Source organism: Eleginops maclovinus, chromosome 12 (assembly GCF_036324505.1).
Source record: "Eleginops maclovinus isolate JMC-PN-2008 ecotype Puerto Natales chromosome 12, JC_Emac_rtc_rv5, whole genome shotgun sequence".
NCBI lineage: Eukaryota > Metazoa > Chordata > Actinopteri > Perciformes > Eleginopidae > Eleginops > Eleginops maclovinus.
In genome coordinates, this window is record NC_086360.1 from 10,487,457 (window position 1) to 10,504,828 (window position 17,372).

At 37.3% G+C, this 17,372-nt stretch overlaps 2 protein-coding genes across 3 annotated transcripts; both read right to left on the bottom strand.

Moving 5' to 3' along the window:
- Window positions 1-87: 87 nt before the first annotated feature.
- On the bottom strand, window positions 88-4,721 carry emb (embigin). The gene is made up of 9 exons (XM_063896567.1): window positions 4,522-4,721; window positions 3,540-3,617; window positions 3,252-3,435; window positions 2,683-2,765; window positions 2,393-2,529; window positions 1,802-1,963; window positions 1,172-1,289; window positions 1,051-1,084; window positions 88-950 (listed from the first exon to the last, which is right to left on the bottom strand). Exons 1-9 carry the CDS (start codon window positions 4,592-4,594, stop codon window positions 890-892), a joined length of 930 nt encoding a protein of 309 aa, XP_063752637.1. The 5' UTR covers window positions 4,595-4,721; the 3' UTR covers window positions 88-889.
- Window positions 4,722-6,103: 1,382 nt separating this feature from the next.
- On the bottom strand, window positions 6,104-16,949 carry malt1 (MALT paracaspase 1). Of its 2 annotated transcripts, XM_063896564.1 has the most exons (17): window positions 16,515-16,949; window positions 15,420-15,586; window positions 14,586-14,707; window positions 14,075-14,222; window positions 13,792-13,970; window positions 13,545-13,641; window positions 13,390-13,437; window positions 12,487-12,510; window positions 12,331-12,375; window positions 10,817-11,020; window positions 10,554-10,731; window positions 9,907-9,978; window positions 9,696-9,823; window positions 8,825-8,968; window positions 7,936-8,093; window positions 7,687-7,812; window positions 6,104-7,109 (listed from the first exon to the last, which is right to left on the bottom strand). In XM_063896564.1, the coding sequence occupies exons 1-17, from the start codon at window positions 16,661-16,663 to the stop codon at window positions 6,633-6,635; spliced, it is 2,466 nt and encodes an 821-aa protein (XP_063752634.1). In that variant the 5' UTR covers window positions 16,664-16,949; the 3' UTR covers window positions 6,104-6,632. The 2 variants fall into 2 exon arrangements, with proteins under 2 accessions (XP_063752634.1, XP_063752635.1); XM_063896565.1 differs by lacking the exon at window positions 13,390-13,437 and having other exon boundaries at window positions 16,515-16,945.
- Between the last annotated feature and the right edge of the window lie 423 nt (window positions 16,950-17,372).

Below are 17,372 nucleotides of genomic sequence, written 5' to 3' on the forward strand. Positions count from 1 at the left end.
GCATCTCTTAAGTCGTGTTCCCACTTTAAAACAGTAATACAGGGATTTAGCATTATACTATTGGAAGACAATTAAAACTGATGCTGCTGCAGATATATCCTCTTTTATTCCATATATTATTTATTCTTGTCCATCGTAAGCCACATAAGGATTTATACAACTTCTCTTCACATGTGCAGTCGTGCTACACTTGTCTGTCTCCATATCAGCTTCACAAAGGCGTATATAGTTATTCCAAGCAGTGACTTGTGTAGATTTAATTTGTGTGTTTACATATAGTGGTACAACTTTAGGGTTAAATGCAGGCTAATAACTCTGACCATCTTCTGATACATTAACATGAAAAACACACAAGCGTCTGCATATGTGATGATTGATATACATGTTAAGGTAATAAATAAATAATAAAAAAAGGATGGAAAAGATAAACAAAGACAGTAGTAGCACAATATGACTGAAAGTGCTTTTTATAAGTGTAAGGCACTGCTCACGAACCAAATCTCCTGAATAAAAAGTAAAGCGGCGTTTAGGTTTAAATTATTGCCCGAAAGAAGAAAAATACTTCCTTTTGAAAGAGGTGTCAAATAGCGACCGTATGAGTTTCACAACAGGAAGTGGTTGCATACAGGCCAGGGCTCCTTATAGAAGAAAACACAGAAGGCAAATGCTTTGCTCTTTTAGCTGCCATGACAGCACAGTTATAGAGTGAGAGAAATAGAGTGAGCATTACACCTAGAAGAGGCTACTTGTGAACAGGTTATTGCACTTTGTTTGGTGAACATAGACACAACATAGTTGCAGAGATATTGCATTTGAAAGTATGTAATTCACATTTGAATATGAACAAATAGGTTTCAAAGAAGCTTGGACCATTTTGGATTTCAATCCTTTAAACTTTTCTTTGTCTCATTGAAGAACTTTCCTCTGGTCCATTACTTTCTCCTTGAGTCCTGATGAGGAAACAAAACATTCACATCATAAAAACCTACAAATATATACATAACACTTTAAAAATATACTTTTTAAATACACCACTCCCAAAGTACTCACAGTGTATTTGTTTGGTCTGTAGTCCCATTCTCCCCTGGGAATATAGCAGATTATTGAAATGTAAAATACAACCTACAATACACATAAAGGTAAAGAGGAGTATCTGTTAGTGTCTGAATACCTGCTGCGCTGTTCTTCTTGGACTGGCTTTTCTCGTAGAGCAGAATGATGGCGACTAAGACGATCACCTCGATCACGATGGCGATGAAGGGCTTCAGAGGCTCATGGAAGTTGATGACCTTCAGCAGTGACAGTATACAAATAAAAATATACTTGTTTACAAGAAAAAGTCTACATTTCTTCCTAAAATAAAGTATTTCCAGCCAAATGAACTTAAACTATACAAAGTAAAAGACCTATTCTACATTATTTGATTTTTAGTTTTAACTTCTTAATATAGTGAGATAATTTACGTTATAATTGCAAACACAGGTTCAAGCTCCTTCCCAAAAGTAACAGGATAAATTTGAGCTGTAGTGAAATGTTTAAAAACATCTTTGATCTTTTTGTTGAAATGTTGGAAAGTCTTTGGTTCTCAAACTGTTGTTAAAGTAAAACCTGCTGAGAAGAGGAAATGTGGACATTTGTCTCAACGTTTATGGCTTCTGACCAAAAACCAGTAGTTGGGCAATTTCATGTCTGGATTAAAGAAACAATTATTCCATCTGAAATGTAATGGAGTAGAAGTATAAATCACCCTAAATTAAAAATACTCAAAAGCACAGTGTTTGAGTAAATGCACTTATCTGACCTTCAGCTTTACGTGGCTCATGCTGGTGCTGATGGCGTACACTGCGCCGCAGTAATACAAGCCTCCGTCGGCCTCCACCAGGCTGTGCACCACTAATTTGGTATTCCTTTCTTCGCTTTTGATTTCATACCGAAGAGGCTCTTGAGCTGTGGAAATCTGCTCCTGGAACGATATAAAATGTGAAATGGGTCAGGGACCCTGACTCAGGGTCCATAAATATATTTTTTACCAAATTCCCAATCTTCAACTGTGAAAAACAAAGATAAAGCAGCTAAAGCCAGTGCCTTTTTTTGTGACTGAATATACTTTAAACCAAATTAATATTCTGAATTTTATTACAGCTTGCATTGATAAACAGCTGTTTTTAATTTGCCTGATTAGAGAGGTCTTGACATCAGTTGAAGAAGAGGTCTAGTCAGCCAATTAAGTGAAAACACCTGTGTGTACAACATGACTGTTTAAGGCTGTACCGTGCAGATGGGATTATTCCACCTTTATTCAAAAACAAAAATGTACGGTAAAAGGTGTCAATTCAAATGTCACCATTGGCATGACCTCATTTGAAGCAACAGCTCTGTGCAGCTCACCCACCTTGTCTGTACCATTTGCTCTGTACCAGTTCCAGGTGCTGGGCTGTGGTTTGGTGTCCTCCATTTTGCATGTGATCACCACAGAGTCCCCCACATAGCTGACTATCGGCTTGTCTCGCACCTCTCCGATCTGTGGAGCTGGGGGCCAACAAGGGGAAAGAGAATAGTAAAAACACAGCTTTTCGTACCATTCAAACAGAGTTAGTCAGAGTAGTTATGGATATGTATTATGAATAAACAGCAGGGACTAGCTGAAATGTGATTAGTATCACTAAGTAATGTGATCTGTACCTGCCAAAACAAAGTCTATTTTGGCTTTACTTCCAAACTCGCATGTGTAACTTCCAAGGTTTTCTTCATTGACTATGCTGAACCTGTAAGCAAAAATAAATACAAACCATATTAGGTTAAATTTAGGACAATTTTAAATTTTTAAGTGTAGGTTATATTAGATTTTTATAAAAACCTGACTATTATGCAAAACGTGTTAATATGGTTTATAATTTAAATGTGAGTAATAGTGCACTGTTTTACTTTCAGGAAAATTAAATAAAGTATTTTGTTCTATTGAAATACCAGAAAACAGCAAAAGATGGAGATTAAAATTTAAAAAAAGGTCAATGTATCTATAGCTGCTGCACATTAAAACATAAACAATTTATTTGTTATATTTAGATCAACTCTAACAATATATGCATATTATCTACAATTTTTGCAAATTATGATGTAAAAAGGCATAAACGTGAGTAGATTGAGGCATATACCTATCAAAAGAGACAGATTAGTTTTAGTTAGTAGTTTTTTGGGGGGGAAAAAGTTACAATTACTTCATCTAAAAGATGAAATAGTGAAGTACTTACACTCGTTTGAGATTATACTGATCGTTCTCCAACAGCACTGTTTGACTGCTGTTCTGTACCTCCTCCCCATTTTTCCTCCAGAGCCCCGTTATGTTTGGCAGTTTGTCCTGATTACCTGTCCAGGTACACTCCAGTGCCAGATTCACAGGGTTCAACAGTTCAACTTTCTCTGTGTGGCTCTCACCTGCGTGGAGACAAGCACATGTACAATAGAAATTCATAACATTCACAATAAAGTAAAGAAAAACACTTATCCCTGCCATCATAGTAGAATACAATTTAAAAGACCTTTAAGAACAACGCTCCTGACATCAGTTGGCAGTTGATCGATAGGAATCAGTGGCGGGGGCGTTGGGCCAGGTGTCTCTGTCAGGAAAATAAACAATTATATAAACACACAAACTGAACATCTATAACCAGCTGTACTGGCTTTATATTATTAAAATAAAAGTTGTCTTTAGGGAATTACTTGGTGCTTGTTAACTATGTGTTTTGTTAGCCACACCCCCATGTGTGTTACATCACTAGAAAGCCCAGGAGGGTTTTTCATCACAGAACACTAGGACAAAAAAAATAATTCTTGCATGATGTTTGAGATAAAGCCGTCAGTGTGATGACCCCCATGGAGGACAGAAATGAATTACTGGGTCTTTAGACAACTTTACAAGAGGTCTCCCCTACAGAGTGCTGGTTGTTAGGTGTTTATTTGGATAAATCGATCTATAGTTATATAAAACATTCTTGAGGCCTGTGGAAATGAACCTATCACAATGAATCCATTTAAACTGATTATTTTCTATTTTTTAAAGTTATTTATTTGAAAGTATCAAAGATATACTATAAAAAGACAAAAACTACACTTGAGACATTACATTAAAGAAAACTGGGACCAACCAAATGCAAACGTATGTGGAGTTTAACACATAATGCAATCAATTCAATCTTCAGTAAATAATCCCTGTGATATCCCTGATCAAAGCTATATAAAAACAATATTTCAATTATTTTGTAATTCTTAAATAATTAATTGTTTTTGCTTTTTATTATGGACCTTTGATTAATTCTGTCTCAGACTATCATATTAAGAAATTAAGACATTGACTATCAGGAACATAATATGGTAGAGACAGTGGTACATGATATTGTGGAAAATCTGTGACGTCTTCTTCTACTCTTCACAAGGTTACAGACCATTTAGAGGGGAGAAGAAAAAGCAGAACGTTTTAACACAACGCCACACATTCAATAATAAACCCAAATGGTCATTTACTTGTATTGATGTGTCTGCAGGAGACGAGAAGCAGGAGGATCTGAAAAAAGAGCTGCTTCCAGGAGGCTGACATGATTATTATCCGACTTTGCTCTCTCTGCAGGCAGGTTTGTCCCTCGTGCTCTCGCCTCTCTCTGCCTGCTGCATCGCCTCAGAACCACTTCCCCTCCTCCTCCTCCTCCTCTTCCTCCCTGTACAAGTGACGCAGTCATGGTATCAGCCTGCAGCTTGTGGGAGGCAACTCCATCCATTATTTAATCAGAAAGGGTTCATGTCTAAACTCTGTGTTGCAGTGAACTGTTCTGTGAGGGAATGCATGCACAGACAAAACATGTGGCAGTAAATCATCCTCTGCTTCGGAGCTAAATGTGGGGATAAAAAGGGTTCTGTTATTATGTTGTAGCTTTCTCCAAGGTGCCCTATAGAGAGAGGACATGACCTGCCAGCCCTCATGAAAACAGCCAGGAGTGGAAACACCAACTACTGCTACTGCAGTGGATTTGTCTTTGTTATACATTTTGCGCACTCTGAAAGTTGCATTTTTAGGTAGATTTAAGTAATCTATGTTATTAAAGAGGATCCAAAAGTACACACATTTTCTTGATCAAATTTCAGCAAAAATAAATATCTCATATTTAATAGTTCTTTCAAACTCATTGCCAATATAACATTTAACAGTCATTGTTGCATTTTGGTCTGGTTTACATATTCTATGCCCTGATTTTTTAAATATTGATCACCAGGGTTTTTTATTCTTAGTCATTTTTTAAGCATTTTCTGGTCACTTAATTAGGATTATTACATTAGTATCTTCTTATCTGATTTATTTAAGTAATTATATATTAACACTATATAGGTGAACATGAATTTCTGAAATATCAGTTTTAAAAACTAGTTAAAAAAGTGTGAAATAAACCCAAGCACATAGTTCTCATTACACCTCACAAACTCCCCCAGGTATCTGTTACCAACTTTCCCTAGGCTAGTTTTGCTTATATGGTTTTTGTGCCATTCTTTCTACATTAGTACATATCATCACTAGTTTCTGTTCCATGTTTACAGATATTCATCAATTTCCTGTTCATCTTTTACCTAAAACTTTAAATAAACTTGATTTGTGTAAGTTTATGATTACTGTGTAAAGCAGGTTTTTGCTCGTTCTGTATTCTGCAGGGTTTGGTTGTCTCTGTCTCTTTCTGTCACTTTTTGGGACACCCTTGCAAAGACAAGACTCAGGGTTTCTTATGTAGAGACGATCCAATCTGAAAGTAGCAACATGAACTTGGATAATGAAACGAATAGTGCTTTAAATCCCAGCAGAAAAGTTAGTGAGTGGAACTATTTTGGGAAGTTTGGCAGTTCACCGAAGAGCAAACGGTGACTAAACGCCAATATAAGAGGAGTTGTTGACATTAGGTGCAGCAGGCAAGTCCAGAGGGGAGTACTAGACACAGCTGGTGGAGCAGAACCTAGTCCTAATAGAGAAGCCTTGTTTGGCCATACTGAGGAATAAAAAAGCTGAACAATAATTTTGCTTTTTGGAAAATGGGTGGAAGATTTCAATCAGATTTTATGTCAGACCTGTTTTTTTAGGGTTAAGTTTATTTTATTAAAAAATGTCTGCTGATGGTCTTGGATTTTCATTCTATGCGTACAGCAAAGGTATCTCCTTCAGCCTAATTTTCATCTGACTGGACCATTCAAAAGAAAAATACTTACATGAACAAATGTTTACAACGTTGTTCTTGATGTGAAGACAGGCACGGGCTTGTGTTCATATTACTCCACCTAAATCATACAGCCCTGTATTATAATATCATTTTAGTTCTCATTTGGCTCATTTTTTAAAACTAACATTGTTTAAGACCTACAATTCTAGCTTTGTAGAAAATATGTCTGATCTTGACAACCACCATCCATTATCTTTGCTTTTCTCCTGTCAACTATTGGTAAATTGACATCTCTACCACACATAACGGCAGCAATTATTACTCAGATATACATATAAAAAACGAAAACATAGAACATTACATTTAAAAAAAAAATAATGCCTTAAGTCACATCTAAACAGAATGAGCAGCAGTTTTCCAGGTACGATGTTTGAAGCCATTTCACTGCTGCTGAAGATGCAGGCTGTTGATGAACATGGTCTGCAGCTCGTTGATGTCGTCTGTTGCCTCTATGGGGATCCTGTGTTGGCCTGGTGAGATTAAAAGTCCGGCAGAAGGTTCGTAAGGCTGGCTCAGGTTGTCATAGTAGGAATCCCCACAGCCCCCCACTGCACCCTGAAAGCGCTCGTGGACGTCAGGGTAGTGGTGTTGTGGTGACAGGCGGCTGAAGTCCTGGGCCTGGTGCATCCCATATTGGAGGTGCAGGTGGTGTTCGGGCCCGGGGCTGTGGCAGGGGCTGTGGGACGGGCTGTGGGGAATCAAGCAGGTCTGCAGGCAGCTGTTCCGCCGCATGGCCCGGTTCAGGTCCAGTCGGGCGATCAGCGGCTTGCCAATGTTTATGCTTTTGGTCCAGTGGACGGATTCATCATCCATGGCGGTGAAGGTTCCCTGAAGGCACACGGTGAAGACCAGCTCCTCCTGTTGCATTTTGGGTAAGAGGAGGAAAAGTTTTGAGAAACAAAAAAGGATTTATTTGAATTTTTATGGCCCAGAATCGCTTTCTTTTAAGGCTAAATGTAACAAGAAGCTTTCTCTAATGAACACATGATCACAGAATCATAGATATTTTCTGTCCAGTGATATATCAATATACACTTTTTGTGATTCAATTAAGTAGGGTATGATACTTGATATAGAATTCATATCGTGGTCACACCTGGTGAGATATTTTCTTTCTAATGAGTTTCATTTCTTAATGTTTTTCTTAATTCTCTGACCATGTCTGTCTTTCTGTCAGACTAAAATATCTCTAAACTATTTAAAATGTAAATGGCATTTGGTACATGTATTCATGGTGACCTAAGGATGAGGAACCATGCGCTCTAATGGATTAACACAACATGTGTTAAAGACAGGATATGACACTTTGGTCTTCAAACAGGAAACAACATTTACTATAACCCTATAAACATAAACAAACTTTAGAGACTAACACATTCAATAAAAAACTCTAAATAGGTGCTTCTTATAAAGAGGTTGTCATGTTCGGTTTTACCCTGAGTTTCTGCAGAGAGCTGACTCTGGTGTAGAGGCAGTGCTGGGGCAGGTTGCTAGACAGAAGGTAGATCCCCGTCTCCTCTGGAGTCTCTCTGTTCATCTCCTTAGGATCCACATCAAGGTCCTGCAGTGAGGAATGCATGCAGATGGCAGAGTACAATATGAACACACTTTATGTATACTTACAGTATATGTGCATGCAATGCTTTTCTTTCTTTATGGCCAGTGTTCATGACAACATACTGACCCGGGAGAAGTCCGTGACGTGAGCCTGGCAGGACGACATGTCCTCGGGCTTCTTAACGATGTGAGTGTAAATGACGAGCACGTTGGAGAACTCTGCAGCGAAGCCCAGCTTGATCTGAGCCCCGCAGTCAAAGTTAAGACACATGCTCTCAGGAAGCTCTGGAATACAGTTCACAAGTTAAAAAAAAGTTAAAGAAGACACACAAAAATGTTAATGTTAAGACTAATTTTATAGAAGCTTTGTGACTTTTTGTTGATTAATAGATAAAAAGATTAATAGATTGTTTAAAAGGTTCTTTCTAAACTTCATTGTTATTCCACATACAAAAAGTCACCAGATCTTTTCTTTCTTAAAGGCTCTGAATTGTTTTAAGCAGCAACAGCAGCAATTCCTAATCTTAGATTCAGAATCCCCCAAGGACCATGACATTGATTAAAACACTACAAAAGAAAAAATGTCTGTTTATAGCCGTTTTTAATTTAAATAAACATTCCTTTGATTAACTGTGTGTTACAAGCCAAACATATTGGGAACCGCTCCACAGGTAGTGTGGTAGTCTACCAGATCGTAATATTTGTTAAAATTACTGGTTAACATAAGTTATGTTAATTTCCTCGCTGGCTTCTGTGTTCCCTATGCAAATATTTGTTAGCTGATGCCAGAGGTGCTAATTTTACTATCAGGGGTTTCTCACTCTTTCTCCCATCATGTTTCTAACAACAGTGTGGTTTTTTTTTGAGAAGCCTCAATGTGTGCAAGTCTGTGTAATTTGAGTGAGCACTGAGTGTTTAGTCAGCATTAACCTGAGTCAACATTTGACTGAGCCTGCAGTATTGAGTGCAGTGATAACAATGCTAAACAAATATATTCAAAATTGTGTTCAACATACCGTGAGCCTTTGCCCACTGGAGTCTGTGGGCGTGATCACCGCTGTCTCCGGGCAGGATAGGATCCGTCAGCGCTCTCCTATCCGACAGACTACTGCGGATCTCTAGAGCCTGCTTTCCCTTAGTAGCGTCAAACTGACCCATGTCTGGACACACAAAGATATAGATTAGATGTTTAACAATAGCTTTTTACTGCAGTATCTCACAATATATTTGATCCAACCTCGCAGGTAGCACTGTGATTACATTTAATTACCCCATCCTGAGAGTATCCTAAATGTGGTTCAAAAGTAAGTGCAGTTTACATCCACCTCAGGTCCATGCATATAATAAGGAAACACTATTAGCCCACACTCAAGCAAATACATTTTTGAGATTAATAATTGAAAGCGTGCTACAATTAATCAACTGTATTGGCCTAAATGGAAACACATCCTGTGGGAAACACAAACTGTAAACAATTGACTTCATAACCAAACACTGAAAAACGGTCTTCTAATTCTTCATGGTAACTTAATAATCTTCTCAAACACGAATTATATACAGATACTAACAAACTTTTACTGTTACACAGATAGATCATTTATATTATTCTTAGGACAGGTTAAACAAATAATAATTTGATTGCAATTGTAATTATTATATATTTAATGGTTATTGTTTCCATTTATTATTTGGGTATTTTTTTCCTGTGTAAATACAACTTTTCTTGTGAGGGTTTTTCTATCTTCTATCTTTTGACATAATATTTGTTTATATAGAAAATATGCAGGATATACACATTTAAAACATAATTTTGTATTATTCATTTAAGTTATTATTTTAGTGCTAAATGTTGTTATTATCATACATTGTGTTTCTGGTCTCTCTCACCTTCAGCGACTCTGTCCAGCACCACGGTGATCTTCTCATCATCCAGCAGCCGCCTCTTCAAAAACTTCACAAACACACCGTTGGCGAAGCCGCTGGAGCTCAGCTCAAAGGCCTCTGCATCCTGGCACCTGACCAGCCAAAACAAAACATTTTATACCCTTAAAAATAAAAACCCTATGTATTTTTATGATGAGTGATGTGTCAAACATACGTGGCATATCCAAAGACAATGTTGGCCGTAACCCTCAGGATATTGTTTGGAGCGCTGTCATCATGGATATTTCTGGATTTAAAAAAAATGCAAACAAACGTGTAAAACTTTAAGAGGTCTGCTTGCTTACCATATCAACATCTCTGGTTCGATTGCAAATTACTTTTTGCACGTCATACCAGTCTCTCTCCGGACTTCGGAATTCCTAGTTATTATCCCTTTCATATATCTAAAAGGGCTTGAAATTCTCCAAAACTTTAAAGCAAATGTTCAACAAAACTTAAATATATTGACTGTAAATAGGTTTATAAATCAAGAGGAAATGTGTAATGTTAAACAACAATAAATGTATCTGTTACCACGACCCTATAGAAAAGAAATTGCAACTATTCTCACTGTTATACATTGTATGATTCATTATAATGAACAAAATAGTAAATTCTTACCATTGTTTTACCCTCTCTTGCACTATTCGTATTTTGCAATATTTCAGGTATAGTATGGATCTGAGCACTCCCTACACATGGTTGCTTTTATGATACACTGGAGTAACTATACTCTTTTACCTACATCTATGTCACTCTTCCATATATGAGTATAACTTAAAATCCCAGATGAAAGTAATAGGGACTGAGCCACTGCCTCACCTCTTCCTGCACATGTCCAGCAGGAAAACATTGAGGCCCGTCTCCTTCTCCTGCATCAGTTTAAGGATGCTCTGCACACACAGACAGTTGGCTGAACGGTACGGGTTAGGTGCATCTACCGGCACCATGAAACTGTTCCCGTAGTTCTCATATCCGTGACCAGCGTAGTACAGAAGACCTAAAGAGCGAATGGAATTCATATCATGTTATGTGAAGTGAGTATTTCTAGATCACCAAGATGCCAAAGTAAAATCCTAACGTACCATAGACTCCCTTGTGTAGCAGCAACAAGAACTCGTCCACAGCATTTCTCATCTCAGTCTCGGTGAGGTCCAGCAGTGAAACCACCTGGAAGTTTAGCTGCCTTAGTAAGTTGGTGAGGTCGTACACGTCCACCATGGGAGCTTTGAGCTGCGGGTGGTTCTGATAAGACAGATTGCCAATCAGCAGCGCCACTTTGTCAGTCGCTGCGAGAGAGAGAGAGAGAGAGAGAGAGAAGAGAGAGAGAGAGAGAGAGAGAGAGAGAGACAGAAAGAAAGAAAGGAAAGTGCTCTGTAAAACTACAGGAAGGAAACCAACTCATATGCGCCATCTATACAACATCTTAAAGAACCAAAAAGTGGACAGAAAATGTAAAAGAACCTTCAAGGGATTAGTTTCCACTGCAATGATTGTCATATCTAGCTTACTGCAGGTTGCGCATTCAGGCTTTCTTACAATAAACCCAAATCACCCCACTGCACATTATAAATACATTCAGTTTTAAGAGGTTGCTTTTTAGTAACTTAATTAAAGTTATTTTACTTTTCACATTTCATTACTTTTAAGATTGGCAAAACAGCACAACATTCCTAAACCGGGCGGTGTAAACCTTACAATAGTACTTGACACTGTTTACTGTTTGAAATGTTATTCAAAGGTCTTCAATAGAATTAGAATTAAGATTGAATAAAGCAACAGAATACATGTTATTTTGTACAACTCCTTTGTGAACATGAACATTTTTATAAGAAAGTGTAATTTAATTAGATTTGTTGTCTCTCAAATTAATCAATTAATTAATTACATAATGCTGTCACACATAATTAGTCCCTCCACAACACTGAATACATATATCCACATCAATTAGAAATATTTATATATTCTAAGTATTTTATAGTATATAGGATTTGCTTGTGAACAATGTCGGAGAGATTGTGTAGATTTTTCTTCCTGCCGACATGTTTTTTGTTGTGTTGTTCTGCTTGGTTTTCCTATGTATCGTTTTTTCTGATATACATGCTTTAATAATTCAAATTTGATAGTAATAAAGATCTGTAAAAGGACTGACACCTTAAAACAATAGTTAAGTGATGAATTATAAAACACACAATTACATAGAAATACAGGATGCTCAGAATGCCGACACAATGATATTAAACGCTGTCTGATGTAATGTTCTTTATGTTAGTCTTTTTGTTTTTATGGTGACAGTGTGTCGGGAAATGTTGGTCAAACTATTCTATGGGTATTTTAGAGGTGAAATTCTCTGTTGTTGTGTGACTATTTTTGCGTCCTGTGTAGCTGATGACATTCTTCATTGCAAGAAAGTTTCACGTCTTTTCTTTGGTGTTTATTTTGAGGGAGGAACTGACAAAGATCCTGATATCAGACAGCTACAAAGTTGACATACAGAGGAATTGTGAATCAGCCACATAGGGGTAAAAACAGTTGACAATTAAGTTGAAATATATTAATGATTCACCAATAGAAATAAATGAAATGAATAGACACTTACCATAAAGATGATCTGGGATACTATTTAGGAAAAAATCACTGGAACCTTAAATGGAGATGTCACAATTTTAATATCATACTGTATAGCTGTGTAAGGAAAATATGTGTTTGAATGATTAGAAATGTATTTTTCATTTATAAGTAATGTTATTCTTACCTTCTCCGATGGCTAAAACGTCATCTAGAAATCAAGAATACAAGAACTGATCATTTTTAGCTTGTTGTTTTGAAAATATCCTTTTGCTCATGAAGAAATATATTATTTACATGTTAGGTTAGCATTACAGTCAATCCCGATGCAATACAATTAACTTATTACAATATTTTGAGGTTTAGGCTGGGATTTCATGGTTTACTAATGTAAAGAAATCCCATAAATACATCAAAACCAACAATCTGTCAGTCCTACTGAACACGTTAATTTGCAGGTCACTAAAACATGGTTTTCTTTTGTAAAATGCCTCAGTACTCTTGTGAAACAGCTGAGACATTTTATGTAAACATTACCTGCATTTGTTATGGAATATTTCAGTTGTTAAGTAATACACATTGAGTTCTCTAGTGAGTATGTACAATAGTAGCAGGATAGTTTAAATGTTAATTATATCAGAGCTTTATTTCACATCACAGTACAGCGTGGCACAGAAGTTTTTTTTTTTTATGGTTAAGTGTTTTTTAGACAGCAATGACAAAGAGGAATGAGCTATATCTTGCTTTGAAACACAGATCATACTTCAGATTAAGGTTAGAGGGATAAAATGTTGGATTTGGTCTTTTCATGGGACTGTTTGACAATAAGATAAATATAAAATACAGCCATAGTGTAGCATGGATTTGATGAAGAGTAATGACATTAGTCAAACCAAAAAGCATGTTTTCGAAACCTGGAGATGACTACGTGTGAATACCTTGTGCTGGTTAGTGTTTAGGTGGCAATAATCCAGATCATGACCCACATGCAGTTACACAAGTTATAATTAACATTTGCATGCAGATAAAGCTTGCTAATTGTTCCCCTCCTGCCATTCATTACACCATGCAGCAGCGTGTTCAAATCTACCTTCCGAGCACTCCAATGCCACTGAAATCTGGACAGATATCCTCGGTTCTTTCAGTCAAGAGGAGAGCAAATAATCACACAGACATAACAACACTAGAGCTGATTTTACATGACTGTCATTACAACTTAAAAAAATATACTGAAGTGTGACATACCGATCACGACGTCCACTTCGTTGGACCACATTCTCTCTTTGCTGCTGCTGATCTCACAGCGATACCTGCCGTTGTGATCCTGCATGGAGTGAGGAATCTAAAATGCAGATTGCAAAGGTTTTTTTTATTAAAGCCTTATCCCCTAAAAAAGCAAGATGCTCCTGCCTAAATGTTGACGCTTGTTAACTTGAAACAAAAAAACAATAGTAATCTAACTATCCCTTTATCCCTAACAACCTATCCTCACCATGAGTTTCCTCTTTGTGGCATTTAGGAGTGGTACGCCATTTCTGAGCCACTGGTATCGAGGGATAGGCCGTCCCACCGCTCCACACTCCAGCTGCAGGGACTCCCCTACATGTAGCCTCTGGGACTGAGGCTGGATCACCATCTTCAAGTGACCCTCTAAGGAGTGATAACTCTGCCCTGTTAGGAGAAGGACGCAAGACATTATTGGTATATAATCTACGAAAATCTCGTTGGGTAAACACAACACACAGAGCAGCAGTTTAACATGTGTTATATCTTACCACAACACATGGTGACATTCAGGACGTCCACCTGAGCCCATTGGCTGAATTCAAAAGCATCTCCAGAGTTGACCCTGCAGATGTAAAAGCCAGCGTCCTTCAGATGGACTGGACTTATCACCAGGTCTGTAGAGAAGCTGTTTGGTATCTGTGGTTGTGGAAATGAAGAGAATTTACTAACTTCAAAAAACTGTAAAACTATAGTTTTTATTATTAGGTCTTTGGTCTTTACCCCCCACTGGGGGGTACTCTTCTACTTTTGTCCAAGGCTGTGTATCTCATTGAACACACAAGGTGCATTGTATGTTTTTAGTTATTTTTCAAAATCAGAGAAAATTATGCAGAAGGAATCCATGTCAAATGTTTGTGCATTAAAAGGAACAGTAGACTTTGGCAAAAAAAAGTGCCATCTCTCCACAAACAATAATAAAGAAAAGAAACATATTTTAACCATGACTACCTTCCTTTAAAGGTGTGAGTGTGTATATGGGCAGGAGGGGTGGTAGCTCACCTCTTCCTTGGTCTTGAACCACTGGTAATGTACTGAAGATCTGCCCACAGCGTGGCAGCTCAGCCGAAGATTGTGGCCGGATATAAGAGCCACTGACTGGGGCTGAATGAGGATCTGCAGGGCTTTAGGAGGAGTTCCATTTGAATTCATATTTTGTCTTAATTTGTAACACATCTGTAGCAAAGACGACACTTAATATAACACAAAATCACCCAACTGGGTTTACACATGGTTGTGGTTCCCCCTAAAAGTGTAAATGCATTCTCACTGTACTTACTCCATCACTATTATTGACTATTTCCTAGATGAATTGATTATTTTTCAATCTATGAAATTTAAGGATTTAAGAATTGTGAAAAATTGCAAAGGTGATGTCTGTAATTGATTTGTTTTTGTCTACAACAAAACATATGCATTTTGTGATAAAAGACAGAGAAAAGCAGGAAATCTCTAGAGACTTATAACTGAATTTTTGCCATTCCTACATAAATAGATCACTTTAAAAATAATAAAGTATCAAAATAATAGGCCAATATTATTTTCTGTAGGTCAGTTTATCAATTAGGCAGTTGTTGCAGATCTTACACTACCAATACTACGATTCTGGAGAAAACACATACACACTTTTCCTTTTTTTTAAACTAAAACTGAACCCTACTTGAATGACGAGCTTGTTTAGTGTATCACTTACTGTAACCTGGCTGGCAGTTGTACTGTAAGGGTGAGTTATACATGACCTTTTAAGCTAAATTTACAAATACAGAGAACAAAGAACAACCTGCTTTGGATACTTGATATCACAATAACAAAAGCCTGTAGGCATTGTTCCTGTACCTGGTGGTTTTAGGCACTGTAGGGCCTCAGAGTTCCCCACAGTTTGGAGGTAGTCAGCCAGGTGACCTGTGGTGCAGCCTCGTTCTCCCATTAGCCTCAGCAGCATGCGGCTTGGGCTTCCCTCCAGCTCCAGCACCTTTAGAGAGCACAGCTCCATGTCGTCTGAGCTGGAAAAAGAAGCAGGATGATGACAGCACGGCATATTTTAGAAATAAGAATCAAACTTTTCACCAAGTATGTCGACACAAAATTCTTATAAGATAATCAATGAAATAAATTTCAAATAAACAGGCAATAGCTGAACGGCAATAAACGTCAAATCTTCATGGTGATGGCTTTATGTACTTATTAAGGAATTACGTGCAATTATTTTGATCTTTTAGTCACATCCAAATATTCAACTATGATCTGGGTGAAACAAGGTTTCAGCTTCAGCACAGATATTCAAGATCCAAACACAGAGCTGGAAACTTATTTTAATTTCAAAAAAATAAAAAACGATTTAAAATATTATATATTCTGATGTTATTGTAAAGGCTTGTTTGCAGAAGAATACAAATTGTTTTTGTTTATCTTTATTTTTCGGTGTAAAATGTGTATTTGTCTCAATATGTCAGATGTGATGATAATAAACCTTTTCTACAAACAATACAAAAAATAACAGATTTATTTATGCACAGAATCTCATTGTAAGTCCTTTGTAACTATCTGTTCATATTTACAGTACACAGGTATACTATAGGAGTTACACATTATTAACATTAGTGTCGTTATTATTATATACCTCACAATGTCCTTTTTGTCTTTAATGTGTTTTCATAATAACAATCCAGCATCTTGCTTAATAGTAGCCTACTATCTACTTAATTTTGACCTATAACGTACAATTGTTACTGGGCACTTTAATACTAGGTGTGTAGAATATTAACCTGGTCAACCCATCTATAAATGAGAAAATAAACATTTCTAGAATCATACCAAAATACAGCCTTCAGCGTTTGGAGTCAGGCACACTTCTGACTGCTTTAACAACAATATCATTGTGATTTTAATCGGTTAACCATGCAAATTATAAATGTATTCACTTCAACCTACCTGACTCTGAACCGTCTGTCATTGCCGACTATTTCTCCAAGTTTTCGCCATCCTTTCTTGCAGGATTTGTCCAACACCTCACAGAGCTTCTTTACCACCGGCTCCTTCAACAAGTTGATCTTTGTGGACCGTTCCAAAGAGTCCGACATGATGGAGCCAGGCAAGTAAAGTTTACCATAAACGCTATTTAGGCTGAAGACACGAGTGTTACACCTGACGACACTTTACTTCATGACCAAATAAAGTTGACTTCCTGAAAGAAATGGTAAAAATGAGACAGACCCTCCTACTGCGCGGTTTTGGTTTTCCCCCACGCAGCTGCGTGCTTCTCCTGCCAAAGAGTTTGTATGCATCAAGATGATACATTTTGTTTAGTTTTTTTGTAGCACGAAATATAAGTAGAATAACATTTGCAGGTTGGTTATTGTGTTGCCCAAGAGAACCAAAAGGCTGTCATCTTGGGAAGTTACTTCACGATACATTTCACAAATGAAATGTTGAGTAAAATAAATACAGTATTTAAACATCGTCATCTTGTGGTTTCCGCGCTCTTTGGCTGTACTGTATTAGGTGAAGTCTTGGAAAAGGTAAAATCCTCCCCTCATGACTCATCTCTTACGCCTTAGTACCTGAGTAGGAGAGGCATCCTGCAAATGTGGTTTTTAATTGGTGAAAACAAAAAACACACGACCGCACACACACACACGACCGCACGCACGCGCACACACACACACACACACACACACACACACACACACACACACACACACACACACACACACACACTACATTCATATATGTCTTATTGAGTATATCTTTTTTAATACAATGTTACTGTTTTTTGTAGGATGGCTTATG